This window comes from Colossoma macropomum, unplaced genomic scaffold (genome assembly GCF_904425465.1).
Source record: "Colossoma macropomum unplaced genomic scaffold, Colossoma_macropomum, whole genome shotgun sequence".
Classification (NCBI taxonomy): domain Eukaryota; kingdom Metazoa; phylum Chordata; class Actinopteri; order Characiformes; family Serrasalmidae; genus Colossoma; species Colossoma macropomum.
In genome coordinates, this window is record NW_023494788.1 from 30,100,734 (window position 1) to 30,117,807 (window position 17,074).

Consider the following 17,074-nt stretch of genomic DNA (forward strand, 5'->3'; position numbering starts at 1 on the left):
GGGTAGGTGTTGTGTATGCAAGGCAGTCCAAGAAAATCGCAGAGCCAAAAGCATTCTGTAAAGGAAGAGGGGGTAATTTTAAGAAGGGATGGCTAAAAATCTACTGAATTAGTAGGGTGTTTACACATTTGCACATGCCATGGTTACTATTTGATCTATTTTGAGGTTAATCAAATGTAGTATAATGGTATTTTTGAAATGGAGTGCTGCAGAGGTTGTGTTTGCTCCTTTTCACTTCAAGATCAACAAAGTATATAATTTGGCCAGGAGTTCCCAAAGCTTTGTAATATCATTTGCTGCTATTGGACACGCTTGACTTTGGGTTTAAGTTACTGGTTACTTGTGAAATGCCCTCCACATGTGTTAGAGCAGGGAACGCACCAAAAATAGGCAGGATGGGGTACTCCGGGACCAGAGTTGGGCTACATCAGAGGGAAGGAGGAGGGGAGTGTGAAACAAACTTTGCCAACTAACTCTGGCAGGGATGTTGCTGCTTTGCCAAGTTGCCTTTTCTCCACGTTGCATCCAGATGTGCGTCAAGCTGTTTTTATGCAGTGAGGAGACGGGGGACAGGACGCTTGCTGTGAAGAAACAGAAGGTGGAATTTATGGTGGAGTTTGAGACTGAAATGAAGGGAAGAGGGAGGCTGTGCTGGGTGCATGTGGAACGCTACAGGTTAGTGTTGGTGTCCATGGACAGAAAGACAACTGGAGGTGGGGGAGGTGAGCTATTGTATAAAGAAGTCATAACTGCTTGTATAACATTGTACACTGTGAACAATGAGGTAGAATGATGGATCTATAAGGCTTTAATTCCAAGACTTTCTCCTTCCAATCTCTGTGGAACCAGCTTCACCTGTTCACGTCAGTCCCTACAAGCAGTCTTTGTTTAGACAATATGATATAGTCTTTGTTTGTGTGTCTCTGGGGAGAAGCCTTTCCCCGCAGGCCTTCACTTTTCCTCTCGGCTCCAAACTTTTCTAATGAAATACATTTATCATCTGCAAACGACAGGCAGGCAGATGAAATTGTCTGTTTCGCTGCAGATAATTACCAAATCCGCCTGTTTTCTCCCTCCTTTCATACCTGTGCTCTCCCTCTGCTTGGCGCGCCATTGACGGCTTAATAAATTTGCCCTGCAATCTGAAATTAGCTTGATCGTATCTGTCGCCAGTCCTTTGCAAGTATTGATTTAGGATATTAAGCCTGTCAGTGTGCATACAAAATTTGCTGGCTGACCGATTTGGCACTTCCTTCCTTGTTATTTTTCTTTCATATTGTGGCACTGTATGTGAGTGTGCTAGAATATGTTGCAGTTCATTTGCAGGTCTGAGGTTATGAAAGGTTTTAAGGTAAACAAATGTATTTACTCAGCCAAGGCAGATATTGTGGGCTTGCTAGATCAGTGATTTTTCATTTAATTTTATATTAATTTATTTCTTTTTTTCAGCATACCACTTTGGGAGCCACTCTGGAGACCATCTCATCTGATCAGTACTTTAAACACAGTAAGACAAAGAAGGGCAAGAAGGATGAAGTTAAAGTCTTCTGTTGTCTTTTACACCTTCCGACTTACTTAATGTACTTTGCATCCATTAAACTGACGGAGGGCTATAGCCATAACATGCCCGGAGCATGTAGGTTCATATAGCTTACTTAAGGTCACATTGATGGCTGCTTGATGGTGGGACAGAATTGTATGGTTTGATAATTATTTGTTTTGCCTGCACAAATTCATGCCCACCAGCAGTTATAGATTCAGGCCTGCTCTAGTGATCATTGCTGAGATTTAGAATTCTGAATCTTCTCAGTGTTTGTCTGAGCCTAGGGCTACATTTGCTCTGCTAAAGCCCCCCAATCAATAACGAAATTAGCCCTGCAAAGTTAAGTACACTTGCCTGATAGACTGGCACTGGTGTTCTTGTTTCAGTATCTGCTCTTTCATTCAGCTCTTACTGATTCTGTGAAATGTTAGGCCAGAAATATTACATTAGTGAGCTTTCAGCCTTACAGAAGTTAGAAATCAAATGAGATTAAATGAAATCAAATCAATACCTTATTGCCACATCAACCAGATGGGTGTTAAACATTTACTAGAGTGTGCTCTAAAGATAACACAGAACAATTTAAATGTACCCATAAGCTGAAACAAGGACAATACAGTTGGACAATAAAAGCAGTGCTAAACTAAAGAAGCACTATAGTCAATATAAAGAGTCAAAATCAAAATACTGATTATTAAATTACTGAGGTACAGTCGGCTCCATAATCATTGGTCCTCTTGGCAATCATGGGTGAAAATAAATCATAAAAAATATTTTTGTGGTTAAGTAGCTTAATCTCACATGTAATCCTTAATTGAAGTAAATTTAGTCAAAAAAAAAAAGTTTTAAGAAGACCACATACGTCACAATTACATAAGCCCCAAGTCCACGTGGGTGTTTTGGAACTTCTAAGCAGTCATCCATGATTTTGTGTTTCACTAGGGTATACATATGAGGCGATACAGAGTCGTTTAGTTGTTCATCAGCATGGAGAAAATACAAATATTAGCATTGGTATTGACCTTAAATCTAGCAACAGCTATAAAAAAATCTCTACGTGCCTGAAATTGCCCATTTCCATTGTTATAACAATATTTAAGCCATTTCAAACAACTAGAGCTGTAGTGAACCTGCCTGGAAAATGACATGTGTTTTTTACTGCCATGCACAGTGAGGAGAAGGGTTTGAAGGAAGAAAACTCTCCAAAAACTCCAAGAATCATGGTTTGGAGTCACTAAGTCTCCAAAACTACAATGAAGTTGCCGTCTTCATGCCAATAATGTATTCTGAAGGTGTGCCAGAAATAAGCTCTTTTTTTATCTAACAAGAAACGTAAATGCCAAGAGTTAGACGCTAATAGAGTTAGAGTGTCTGGAGTTAGACGCTAGACGCTGCTGGAACTTTGACTGGAACCAGGTTCTGTGGTCATATGAGACAAAAAATAGAGCAAGCAAAGCAAAAAAGAAGGATCATTATGCAGAACAGAACATCCTGCCAACTGTTAAGCATGATAGACGATCTATGATGTTTTGGGTCTGTTTTTCCTCCAAAGGCCCTGTGAACCTTTCTAGGATACATGGCATTATGGGCTCCATGAAGTACCAAGAGATTTTAAATGAAAATCTGGCTGCCTCTGCTTAAAAGCTAAAACTGGGTTGTGGTTGGATCTTCTAGCAGGATAATAATCCAAAACATGTGTCCAAATCTGCACAAAAATGGCTCAGTGACCACAGAATCAAGCTTTTGCCATGGCCCAGTCCCTTGATCTAAACCTCACTGAAAACCTGTGGTGTAAGCTGAAGAGGAGCATCCAAAAGAGAGGACCCTGGAGGAGATATTGGGGAGTGGACTCAGATTGCTTGTTCTATATTCTTCAGTCTCATCTAGCAGTATAGGAAAAGAGCTGTAATGTCGGTACAAAGTACTTAACGCAAAGGTGCCAAGAATTATGACACACATGATGTCCTACTGCAGTGAAAGGTTTGATTTTTCTCAGATTTTCAGTGTGAGATTGAGCTGATCAACTACAGTTTTCAGTTTTCAAGTTCAGTTACAAAGGGTGCAAAGAATTATTGCACTGTATAATTAACGTGCCAAATGCTTTAAAAACTGGTGCTAACTTAATTGTTAATTGTTGAGACTCCTTCATAAGGATACAAAGTGTAGTTAAGTAGCTGCAGTTTCTAGGAGTCACATAATACTTCCGAGCAAATGTCAGCCATTCAGTCAGGCATGCATTTTGCAACTATTCATTGAATAATCTGTTTTCATCAGTTAGACTTCTTCATTCTTTGCCTGCAGTTGATACATATGCCTGGCGTCTGTCAGTATCAGGCACTTGTGCTGATGATCTTGTGTCACTGCAGCCCCATGTGGCTTCTATGATCTGATACCTAACTATAAGCAGCTATGATGTTTTTTTTTCTAAAGTGCTGCAAACAGCCTGCCGAATACAAAGCACCTTTTTGTCTTTCCCCAAATTGTGTCATGCCTGCTCACCTCCCCTGCGCCCCTCACCCCATCTTTATATCGCCATTCTCTTCCCCTTCTATGTGTGCGCTGAAGAAGTGTGACACCTCTGATGGTTGTTTACAGCGCTATCAATCAAGCCAGTTCCACCCCCTCTGGCAGCCCATACACAAACAGCTCACCTGCCTCCAGTTTAGCAGCTCTGTTCTGGAAAGAGATGCTCTTTGCACCCACAGAAGATTATTGAGATAGAGAAGCAGTTTGTCACAGCACATTAGAGTTTTAGTGAGCCAGATTCGTTTTTTTCTCTTTTTTCTTGTTTCTCATGTAGAGTTTTAGTCCTTCCATGTAGTCTTCTAGATCATGCAGTCGAAATATCACTCCTTGTTTCCTTCCGATATTTACAAACCCATTCATTTTGGGGACACTTCATGAATTATTGCCATTTATGAAATGGGATATTGTATGAATAAATGAAAACAAGCCTTTTGATCAAATTTAGGTCACAGAAAAGAGGTTTTCTTTCTGCGTTAATTGCTTCACTGCCTTTTATTCCATATACAGACCTTGGCTTTTGATTTGATTTGTTTGTGCATCCTTGATTTTTTGCACAGAAGCCAGATGATATCCTTTTCTAGCAGCCTCTCGATTCACACTTGTAGATTAAAATCCTTCTGACAGGGTCACTGTCTGATTGAGTGCTATATGCAGTATATGAACTGAAGCTTAATGAGAACTTTCAGAGTTGCCGGCCCCAGTTTGTCTCTTTCAATGGAACCTAGCGAATCCAATCATGTTTCTTTTGTCAAATAACCTTCAGAAGCCATGGCCAGTGCGGGCGCTGCCAACAAATCACCTGTCACCGCTGTCATTTGGGTGATCCATTTTGCAAGATGTTCCTGTTAACGTGCTTGTTTTCTGATGCCGCTCTCTCTTTTACCAAGGTAAAGGGGGTGCTTTTTTATTTCCATGGAACTTCAGTCCAGATTTGGCTTGTCAGATTCAGTTGCTTTTTGCAAGTATTAGAACCTGATACCTTTGCAACTCATGCTGGTGTAAATGACACGTAGACTGTGGTAGCCTTCTCTGCACTGCCATTTACAGCGTTAGTGTCATATTTCAGTCCTGGAGGGCGCAACATTGCACGTTTTTTCCTAGACTAACACACCTGATTCAGCACAGGAAGTATTTCATAATTAGTGCAGAGCTTGTTAAAACAGGGAAGGCAGAAAGCTGAGCAGGGCCATGGTCCTCCAGGACTGCAATCTGACACTCTTGGTCTACTTCAGCGTATAGTGTGAGGGCCAAAATGCATCATGAAATCGGTTTACTTTTCAAAGTGAGTACAAGGCTCTTCAATTGGATAAAGATATGATATACAAGAAACAAACCAACTCCTGTAATAAGTTCTGTAATTCTGTGGAGGCAGTGTTCAAATTACAGGGGACTTTTTTCAGCTTCTCCAACAGATGCTTGAGCTTCCTTGAAAGCAGTAAAATCTGAATTTAGGCTGTCAGATATACAATCTAAACTGTTAGGATGGTCAAACATGTTAATGCACCACAAATTTGTTTAATGTTGTTAACGCATTTTCCTAGTTTGCTCAGACCACCCACAGTAGTCTAGACTGAAACCCAGCTGCCTGCATGCTATATGTTGCGATGATGGAATTGGCAATTGCAGACTTCCCATTCAAATACCGTTTTTAAATGGCTTTTAAAGCAATATGTAAACTACTTTTGGCAGACTAAGCTGGATGGTTTTTGTGGTAGACCTATGGATAAATTAATGAACAGCAAACTAGCAAGAGCATCACAAAGTGGAAAGCTACAGTTCCCCTCAAGAGCCTCCACTGTAACAAGAATCCACAAGCTGAATGAACAAGAGCGAGAGGCTACGACCATGGTGGGAATGATGCCATTGGCTGCATATATGCCATATAGGATATGTACACTTATTGGTTAAAACAATAGGTACATTCACATGAATGCATGTAGTAATGCAGTAACACTTTCATTGTATGAACCTACAGTTAGGGGAGGCTGTTATGGCTACAAAGGTAGGGAAGGGGTGGGTAATGGTAATGATCATGGTGTCCACATACTTTTGGCCAAACAGTGTAAGACAAATGTGAGCTACACAAAATAATGTATTTAATCACAATTTATTATTTCACTCATTCATTAGCCTTAATAACTACAGATTTCAATCCATCCTGCATCTCTCTTTTCTGTTCTTGCTCAGAAGTGTTGATGTTTTCAGTTAATGATGTATGACTTCCAGCTAGATGGTTTACCAAACTACAAACTGTAATCATGGCATACCTCAAACCCTAATTGCCTGTGTGATTTGCCATTGCTTGATACCTAAATGTATGAATTTTTACCATATCATTATTCCTGAGGACTGTAATCCATCACCTTATTAATGATACCTTGTCTATGATTCATTATTTCCTGCTCAAGAAATGTCAGACATCTACATGTTCAAATGAATGATTTTACGTTATCTTTGTTGTACAAATGTAAAAATTAATCTGAATTGTTTTGTTGCTGCATATTATTAGAATCAATGATAAGTAATCAGCTGGTTAGGAAAGAAAAACATGTTAAATGCTTTACACATGGGTGGATTAAGTGTATGGGCTATATAGGATCGAGCCTAGGGCCTCCCAAGCGCAGGAGGCCTTGCACCAGAGAATTAAAAAAAAATAGTTCTGCGCAGGGCACAAGTGAGGTGCAAAATACAAAAAAAACCGTTTGGACCCCCTGAATGTCTCAAAATCAAAATTCCCTGGGCTTCCCTGAAAATAAAGGTATTATAAAGTTATGCTGTTTGTTAGGGAAAAATACATGCTCAAATACAAATTCAGGGAAAGGTCATTGTTTAGCCCCCATTGTTTAATGTCAAGCTCCAGTCCTAACGGGCCAAAACACTGCAGACTTCAGCATGCTGCCTCATTAAACACACCTGATTCAGCTCATCAACTAATTACGAAGGCCTTCATGAACTGAAATCAGAGCATTAGATGAGGGTAAACGCTAATCTCCGCAGCACTGCAGCACAGTAAAACTTTACGATATGCCGTTGCATATTTTTGAATCTGAAAACAAGAGATTGGTTCAAAGAGTGAATTGTTACTCATTTCTCAAACCAAAGACAAAAGAGGAGATGAGTAAGATCTCAATTAATGTGTGGAAGAGCGCATTACCAAACTAGAAGAAAGCCTTTCCAAAGATCGTTAAACCAAACATTTTGTTGCCATTGAAGCAGCACAGCTATGGTGAGTGAGTTAGCAACATCAGTGAATGCTGGAGTAGCCAGCCAGCATGGGACCCCTCAAATACCAGGGGGTATTTTGCACGCAGAGCACAAGCAAAGGCTCCAATAAATGTAAATGGCTAAGACGCTCAAAGAAATGGCAGTGATAGTGTAAATGCTGATTAATGTTCTTTTTTCATGCGATACATCTTTTATGAATGAAGAATATGGAGCAGAGAGTGGACACAGAGTGAAGAGATTTTGAGAACCACAGGTTGACATGCAAACGTTTATGAGCTGTGGTTCAAATGACTGTTTTAAACTGTGTAATGATGGATTTGCAATTTTGTGTGCAAAATTGATAATTCACTCAGTGACCCAGTTGTGATGTCATCATTTTTATGTAGCATTTCATTGCTGTCTGAAAAAAAGTATCTTAATGTTTGTTGATTTTTTTTTTTGTACATCATTTCGACATGGCAGCTGCTCTTTATATTTTCATGATGAATGGACTTTCTTCATTAACTTACATTTAAAGAATGTTTTTGCCTTGCCATTTTGGAGATACTTGTTTTATGATACATAAAGTCTTTGTATAGGGGGCCTCAAATTTTTCTATAGCCTAGGGCCACAAAACTGCATAATCCAGCCCTAGCTTTACAGTTGGGCATTAGACTTGGTCCACCACTGCTCTTCACATGTAGTTTGAGGAATTGCATGTGCTTTTGAGAAAATAAGAACTCTGATCTAATTGTTTTGACACATTATTATTTTTCTGCAGTTTGAATGCTGTCTCCAAGCTGGAATTGATTTAAATGCTAGAAGCTCACTGGCAGTATCAACTGGACAAATTTAGCCACAGCTATGGAACTGGTCCCCCTCCTTTTAGGACAGCAGAGCATGTTTTGAATGCGCGGTAGTTATTTTCTTCAAATCAAATAACCACAGAATCATGACAAGTCAGGACTTGCTGTCTTGTTTTTTTTTTCTTCACAAGGCCTGTTCAGCCTTTCTGTGTTTGTCTTCCCTATTCCCCAGTGAGGTCCAGAGATCATTACAGAACTCACAATCCCTGGAACTGGGTGAGACTCCTGCCAACCCGCGCATGTTTTTGTTTCACAATTAGACCCCTGTGTGTTGATGCAAATGGTGCACAGTCTCACTTTTTAGAAGTCGCAAATGGGGTTCAGCAAGTATCTATACTTGGGCCTTTGTGTATTAATGAGGCTGATGAATTAATTGAAAAAGTAGAGTGCATTTTTATTCTGATGACACAGTGATTTATTCTTGGATCTCTCTGAGACTTTTGTGCCAGAGAAAAAAATCAGAAAGGTTTTAACTTGATGCAGAAATCCTCTTGGGTCCTAAGACTTCTGCTTAATGAAGGAAGGACATGCTACTCTGGATTCTTTCAAGTTCTCTTGGCATAATATGTGCACCATGAAGCTGTAATGAATATGGAGTTGCCTACAAATATTTGGATATTTAGACTGATAAGAAGTTGTAATTTAAAACATCCTTCTACACTAATAAAATTCCTAGGTTCCTGGCATAAGAGTATATTCCTAAGAAAATCCTTTAATTGATATATGCTCAGTTCTTTAAACTTCACACTCGCACATCTCATTTACATCATGCTACAAATAACTGACAACTCTTTAGATGTTACATAAAGCTTGGTAAGATCAAATGATGCTTGATCTCTAGGCTATAGGCCTCCTCCATCTTTCTCTCTCTTAAAAGAACTGTACACTCAATGGCCACTTTATTAGTTACACATACCTTGTGTCTACACTCTTTGTCCATTTTATCGGGTCCAGCTACCATATACAATGCTGCTCATAAGTTTACACAGCCCTGGCTGAATTCCTACCACATTTACCATTCTGAAGAATGGTGAGTGATCATACAAAACACATTTCTTTTATTTAGTAATAGTGCTCAGCTATTTATCATCACATTTGCTTGCAGTATATTAATTATAGTAATAAGTGAAATAAGTCAGTCAAAAGTTTCTTTACCCTCATATGTTGGGCCTGTTAATATGCACTCAGGTTCACTAAGATCACTGTGAAGGTGAAGAGAAAAGTTGGCAACTTAGCGACTTTAGCCATTTTTTTGTTTTCCAAAAAAGCACCTAGCAACAAATCTAGTGACATTTTGGGCAAACCTTAGCTGCTTTGCATAGAAGGGAGTTGCCAGTAGTGCCCCGTGGGTGAAAGGCACACCTCTCTCTGCATCTGCTCTGATCAGCGAGTGGCAGAGAGGCGGTGCAGCACATTCAGTCCGCATGGCAGCTGTGAATGAAGAGTGTTGCCAAGGATCAATGACTAATCAATGCTGTTTGCTCCTCCTTTGTTTTAATCTAAACAATTTAATTTGATTGTTTTGACTTATCACTGTGTTATCACTCATTGTCACACTGAAAATGGAGCATCCTTCTTGTGGTTTGTTACCCAGATGGAGGCTGGATTTGTCACTTTGACTTTCTTTCTGAGTGATATTTTACATGTAAATATAGATAAAATCACAGCACAGCCGTTGTCTTTAAATTATGTCTGTGGTAAATTTGTCAGGCAACATTGCAGTTACACACACACACTTTTTAAGCCACTTATCCTGCTGGGTCATGGGGGGTGCTGGATACCAGCGCTCATTGGGCAGAAGGCAGGAAACATGCAGGTTGCCAGTCCATTACAGGGCAGGCACAGACATATACATTCACACACACTGAGGCATCTCCAATTCACCTGACTGTATGTCTTTGGACTGTGGGAGGAAACCCATGCAGACTCCACACAGAAAGGACCCTGGTCACCCAGCTGGGGAATCGAACCCAGGTGACTGCTGGTTAACATGTAGTCTTAAAGGGCCCCGTTTCAGCCACTGTTTCATACTCGTCCCACTATCTGACTACAGAAACAATAAAATATGTAAATGTGGACAACTTTACTTGGAGTTTGTATTATTTAAAAAGTGTGTTTTGTATATTTGAGGGAAATTTATTTGGTATATTTGGTCCAAGACTGCTCTGAATTTGCTGGACACTAAACTTTGGACAAAGTAAACTTACTGGAATCTATAAGCAGAATAAATTAGGAAAAAGGTTATAAAAAGATCTGAAAATGCAAATCAGCACTATTTAAAGTCTGATGATAAAATGGAATACCTGTGGTTCTATGGATACCAATCCAAGATCAGGTAGAATAATAAAACCCACTAGCAGCTTCTAATCAAATACAGTTTTCTCTGAAACCAAGTGGGGTGGCTGTTTCAGAGAGTACAGTAAGGAGATACGTAAACAGAAACAGGCTGCGTGGTGGAGCCAGAAAAAAGCTATTTTTGCAACCACACCACAAAACAGCCCTCTTGTAATACACTAAACAGCATCTAGACTTCTGGAACAAAGTAATTCGGAGTTATAAGACAAATATTGAACTTTACGGTCCCCACCTAATAAGAAAGGAGTCAGCAAGGCTTATGAAGATAAACTTATCTTCTCTACCACTGTTGTGCTGAGAATGAACCACCAGTCCCCTGCTTGGTGGTCCTGACCACTGGTTAATGGGGGCTGACAAACTGTGCAGAGAAACAGATGGACAATCTGTAGTAGAACCACAAAATGCACCTAAATGGTAAGCGGAGTTGGTAAAACGGACAATGAGTGTAGATGCAAGGCAGGTGAATCTTATGAAGTGGCCAGCGTGTGTATAAGAATTCTCTGTTGATTTCAGGACAAATGTGTATAACCAAAACAGTACATAAAGACAGTTTTCTTATTTCCTTAATTCATCACCTCCCATGATGAAATAGGATGTTATTAAATTGCCCTGTGTGCGTCCATCTGTTCGCCATTTAAAATGTAAAGATGCTGTAAAATTCATAACTTAGCATAAATTGAGAGTGTGTCTTTTTGCTCAAGTAAAACGTACAGAGAGGGTGTCTTTTGTCCCAGTATTTTCATGCATTTATCTGCTTAAGTATCACTCTCTTCAACCATAATGGGTGCTTTATAATGTTTGGGTTGGTTTTTGTGGATCTTCTGAGTAAAAATCAAGTGATGTTTCTTAGACCGTTAACATTTCAAACGTAACATCAGAAGTTGTTTGCACTATGCAACCTCAGAACAGTATCTAGTGAGTTAATGAGCTAATATTATATATATATATATATATATATATATATATATATATATATATATATATATATATATATATATATAACTGTTAAATGGCTAGATACATGCAAAGCAAGCTAACATTATTTATGTATGTGATAAGTTGCACAGCAGCTACCTAACATCTGATAAGTTTTTTGCCTTTGAGTTTAAAAGACAATAAAATGGAATTTGGTCATTGTTTAGTCTGGTTACTCCTGTTTTTCCTTTGACATTTAGGTTTGAGGTTTAATAACAAACCTATTAAAGAACCATCAGCTTGTGAAGACCCACTGTGAGTTCCTTTAAGAACAATTTAAGAGTTATTTGGTTCCTGTTGGTACCACTTGGAACTTTTATTTTGAAGAGTGAACACTTTCTTTACAAAACTGTAAATCATACTGAAAGGGAGGAAACTTACATGACTTGTACTGGTTGGTGGTTAGTTAGAGAGTATGTGACTATTCATAGTCTGTGACTAGGACTTTTTTTGAAACTTGTGTGTTTCTTCTGTACTGCACTTAAATGTGTAATTGGTGACCCATTTTAATCCTTCATTTTTTTAATCTTTATTTTAATCTTTATGCTACACATAAGGTTTTTATTTCAGTATTTGTTAGCCTTATTCAAGTAACGCTAACACTGTTTAAGATATGCAACTCAGTTTTAAATCTTTAGTCTCAGTTGAGACAAGCTGCATAAAGGTTTATATCAGAATTAAGTATGAGTCTCATCACTTTATTCTCTGGATATATATTTACTAGAACGTAGTTATGAATTTCTCTATTATTTGTTATTATTTCTTTTTGACACGTCTCATGAGTCTCTCTTGGGGGAGAGGAGATGAAATGTCTGTTTGTGTAGGATTTAAATGTCTCTTTTCAATTAAGTCCCAGATATTTGTTTTTGCTGTGTTGTAAAGCACACCTTTCTCTGTGATTTGATGTCAGGTCCTCTTAGGTTATATCAGCAATTGGCTCTGTAAAAACAAGCTATTTGCTGCTGCTGCTCTTCTGCTATCCTAACTCATTAGGCAAACATGGTCTCAGGGGGATTCAGCGGAATACTACAGCAGCGGTGTCTATTTACTCTGTTGTTTTCTGAGTGATTGTATTCAAATCTCTCTCTCTCTCTCTCTCCCTCTCTCTCTCTCTCTCTCTCTCTCTCTCTCTCTCAGGGTCAGACCTGCAGGTTTGCCAGCCGAAGGGCCTCACCTGCTGCTCGCGCAAAATGGAGGAGCGCTACCTTCTCACTGCTAAGCAGAACATGGAGTCCGGTCTGCAGGCCAGCAGCGCCCAGCTCAAACTGCTCATTATCCAGAACGCAGCACTCTTTCAAGGTCAGTCCCTGTGGAGCATGGCGCCAGCAGCCAGGGACCATGCATTTAAGGAGAATTCCACCAGTCTTTCAAAAATTCTTTAGAATTCTGTGGTTGTGATGTAAGTAAACTCATTCAGCATGGTATGATGTGAAATAGTTAAATGAGGAGAAACTTACCAACCCAGATTTCTTTACAGTGGTGGTGATAAGAATCAGGTGTTGCAATTTCTACAACATATAGCCATTTTACTTCCAAAACCACCAGAGAACCTACACGTCTTCAGTTTTATATGCAATGTTGATAAGGGTAATGATAATGGTATTTTGTCTTACAAAGCCCTACATGTATCCCTCTGCTGAAAGATAAAAAAAAATGTTTCTCAAAACTATCGTAAAACAATGTTTCAGGCATCAGGCAGCTTATTCATAACCATTTTATGTAATGGCTCTCTGGGAGGTAGTTTTTAAAGGCATTAAACTCTTCAGACATCTGGTTCCCATCACCACCACTGTGAAAAATTCTGACTTGGCAAATTTCTCAAGAAAGGAGAAACCACTCTCAATGACTGTTTACATCTTAACCATTTAACTATACAGAAATTTTGAAAGGTTGGTGGAATTCCCCTCTAATTTACCCACCGTCTAGCTGAGTACAGGTTCTAACTGTGTTAAGCTGCTAAAGGAGAAACAACAGCTTACCAACAGGCAGAGGAAGGCTTTTGATTGATAAATGGATCTGTCTGAGTTGTCAGTTAAACGAATTGCATTATTTGGCCTGAGTGGGTTGCCTCTGCTAATTGCTTTACGCTAACAGCGTTAGAGACAGCGGCGGTGACTGGGCCCCCGTCTCCTCGGGAAGGTGGTTCAATGCTAATTGCTTCAGCGCAGAGGCCCTGCAAGAACTCCCCAAGCAGGCCGCAAGAACCTCTAAAACATCCTGCTCTTGTCTCGTCGTTTTTTTTCCCCAGCACCATCCCATGGGGAATAGAGCGTGAGCCTTGTTTGCAATCTTTTGCACTCCTCTCTCCCCATGGCTTTTTATCCTTTTGTACTTTTTGCTAGTGCCACAGATCAAAGGGCTCCCCCTTCTCCACTCCAGCATCTCCCTTCTCGCACTCTCTCTCTCTCTCGTACCAAGCTCCCATCAGCCCCTGCTGCCCCTCCCTGAGCCAACCTGGCTTTCTCACGCCGCCTCCGAACGGTGCCGAAGCTTCGTTCCCTTTGAAGTCAACTTTGTCAAACTATCACAAAAGTTAAGAGGCTGTGTCACCAGGACTTTTCGCCGGATCCGGTGACAAGTCGCTTGCATCATGGCGCTCTCCCGAGCACGCTGCTCGCTTTTTCGGCTCCCTAGATTAGATTTAGCTATGCCGTGTCCTCTTTTCTTCGCACTGGTTGCTTGTGCACAGGCCTCACGCCCTAAACAAGCATCTCCGGCTTGATTGATTGAGGCCTGTGTGCAGGAGGCGTTGCGGAAAGCGTTTCTTTTCTCCTCATAATTGCTAATCACAGACATTTTTCAAACCTGATGAATGGTTAATCGTACTTCATTCACAGTACATGTATTTCCTCCCTTTGCTAATTCCACAGAGATGTTCATATCCAGTGCTTAGGTCTTCATAATCAGACATGAGTGCTGATAGTCTTTGATGGCCCACACTTCCACAGTGGCCTCAAGCAACGTTTATGCCTGCAATTGACCTAGTTAATTAGGAGCACCTGGAAAAAGGAGCCTCGTGCTCCAAGCTTGTGGAAGCTCAACGAGGACACGCTTTCACAGGATTTGTACCCCAGTTTTCTGCGCTTTATTTTCTTGGGCATATTTAGAACGAGGGAGTCACTGTGGCTGTGTTAAGTATGGAGAAAGGGTGCGACCTGTCACATACGCTCACTTTTATGTTTTCTGTGTATTAAAATAACCGTTAGCAGCTTTTTTTCTGACAAAAGAACATTAAGGTATTTTAAACTATGCTGGTAGTGTGAGTGACACCATGCAGCACATGTTAAAGTATAAAGGCGTATTTTTCTCTCTAGGTGAACATAAATTCACTCCTGATTAATGACTGACTGAATGATCTGTGACTGAATTTAAAGCTATCAATACAGTGAAGCACACAACTATTTTTTTTATTTCAAAATAGTAATAGTTGGTGCTCAAAAAGAGGTTTTTAAAAAAGAAAGTTTTATGTGAATCACATTATTGAATGAGTAGGCTGTGCAATATGATCATATTTCGTGGGTTGTCATTCACTGGCCTTAATTGATAAGGACTGAAATGCTACAACATTCAGCAGTGAAGTTAGTAATCCTAATCAGCGAGGTTTTATTGGACTCCATACATCATTCAGGTTGACAGACAGCTTAATTCCTGTGGCTGGGACAGAGGAGATTTAGGGTGCTGCTCTGGGCTGCGTATGGCTGCTTAGGGACAGTGCTCCATGGCTAATTCGCACCCTCTCTTTTTCATTAAAAAACAAATTAACATGTAATCCCCATATCAAACACAGTAACATAAAAGGAGAGTTGTGTCGGATTTTCCATTTTCTCTCCCTCTAAATCCACTCCCAAAAGAGTTTGTCAGGGTTCTCTGTGTGTGTGTGTGTGTTTGTGTGTGTCTGCGTGACGGTGTGTGTGTGTGTGTGTGTGTGTGTGTGTGTGTGTGTGTGTGTGTGTGTGTGTGTGTGAGTATGTATGAGAGAACAAGTGAGAGACACTCTCCAGCCGACAACCTGTGCACCTTCTTCCAAACACAGCTGGGCAACATGGAACATAATGAACATATAGACTGGAGTGGAAGTCAAAAAACAGAGACTGGATTTACATTTTCCCAAAGGAAATATAGTGCTTGAAAGGCAAGTTTAAAAGTATATGCAAAAAGAAACAAAGAAAAGAAGAAATATACTAAGAATTAATGTTGTAGTGATACAAGTGTTAAAGGTTACACAAATATTCCCATTTGAACTGTTTTGTGCCATCTAGTGTAGAAAATTCCTCTAAAATCAACATTTCTCAGCAATGAGTCATATAATGTAATAGAATCAAATGTAATGTAAAGAAAGTAGAAGGATGGAGGAAAAGGAAAGGAAAGGAAGGAGGAAAGAAGCAAAGAAAATGAAAGGGAAAAAGAGAAGGAAGGAAAGAAGGAAAGCGCTAAAGAAAACAAAGTAAGGAAAAGAAAAGAAGAAAGAAAGAAAGAAAGAAAGAAAGGAAAATAAAGAAGGAAAGGCATACCAAGGAAAGAATGAATAAAAGGGAAAACAAAACAGTGCTCACATTGCAAGCAGTGTAATTATGGGGAGCGAGCATCTCATCATGTTGGCTTTTTTAACTAACAATACTTCAGATGATCGTGTTTGATGAGTGTACTGTTCAGAAAGAAGCGCCTCTCAGAATTTATTCAATAACATTCCGTCTTGTCAAGTGTACAGAGCCCAGAGCTGAACTTAAACACAAGACACAAGAATGAGATGTAATTGTGAAGTTAGTGGTTGGGTACTGTGAAATCAGATGGGATTTTAGATATCACGGCAAAATGTTTTTGCAAATTTTAGTGCACAATTTCTGTTTATTTGCTGAGTTTAACGTGTTGGAAAAACATAAAACATAAATAATAATCCTGCATTAAAAAGTGCAGAAATGTGTTTTCTGTAGAGGGCATGTATTCAGTTTCACTTAGATCAACAAAACAAAAAGTATTTTGCATACGACTAAATCTGTACACAGTAATTTGAGATGTTAGTAGGAATCTGGCACCTTTTGAAGGGTGGGCAGCTATACAGCGCACTGTATTGTATGTATCATGTTTGGGTAAGCTTCTCTGTGAGTCCACCATAAGAAAAAGGGGAAAAGAGGAAGGAAGAGAGAAATAAAACAGCACATGCAATAGGTCAGCACTACTTTCAGTGCCTAGCTGCTGACAACAAGCATTTCTACCACATAAAAAGAAGCTGGACCCTACTGAAACCCCCCAAACAATTGTGAGTATAATGACACAGTGGAACAGACACACACACACACACACAACCACAACACCACTGTGTTCTGTGGCCAGCAGACATCTTGCTGGGAGCTGCTTGGTCAAGAAAGCTGTCCATTTTCACACTCAGTAGGATTTTAAAGCCGAAGCCATCAGTAAACAGTAAGTAAAGCAGAGATTTAGTAGACTTGGCATCTGAGTTCACTTTATATTTAAGTACCGTAGGCCATAAATAGTTATTACTGTTGTGTTCTTTGTGCAAACACTTAAGAGGACATATGTACTGAGATCCTCTATTCCCCCCCCCTCCATCTAATTTGCTAATGACAGCTGTGCCCTTTCACAAGCA

General features: G+C 39.8%; 1 protein-coding gene across 1 annotated transcript in view; it reads left to right on the top strand.

The window, feature by feature from the left end:
• Positions 1–17,074, top strand: part of gpc3 (glypican 3) — a 219,749-nt gene that overhangs the window by 13,280 nt on the left and 189,395 nt on the right. The window contains exon 2 of the mRNA XM_036569138.1: positions 12,607–12,768. Coding sequence (XP_036425031.1) covers positions 12,607–12,768 — 162 coding nt within the window. The remainder of the gene's footprint in view (positions 1–12,606; positions 12,769–17,074) is intronic.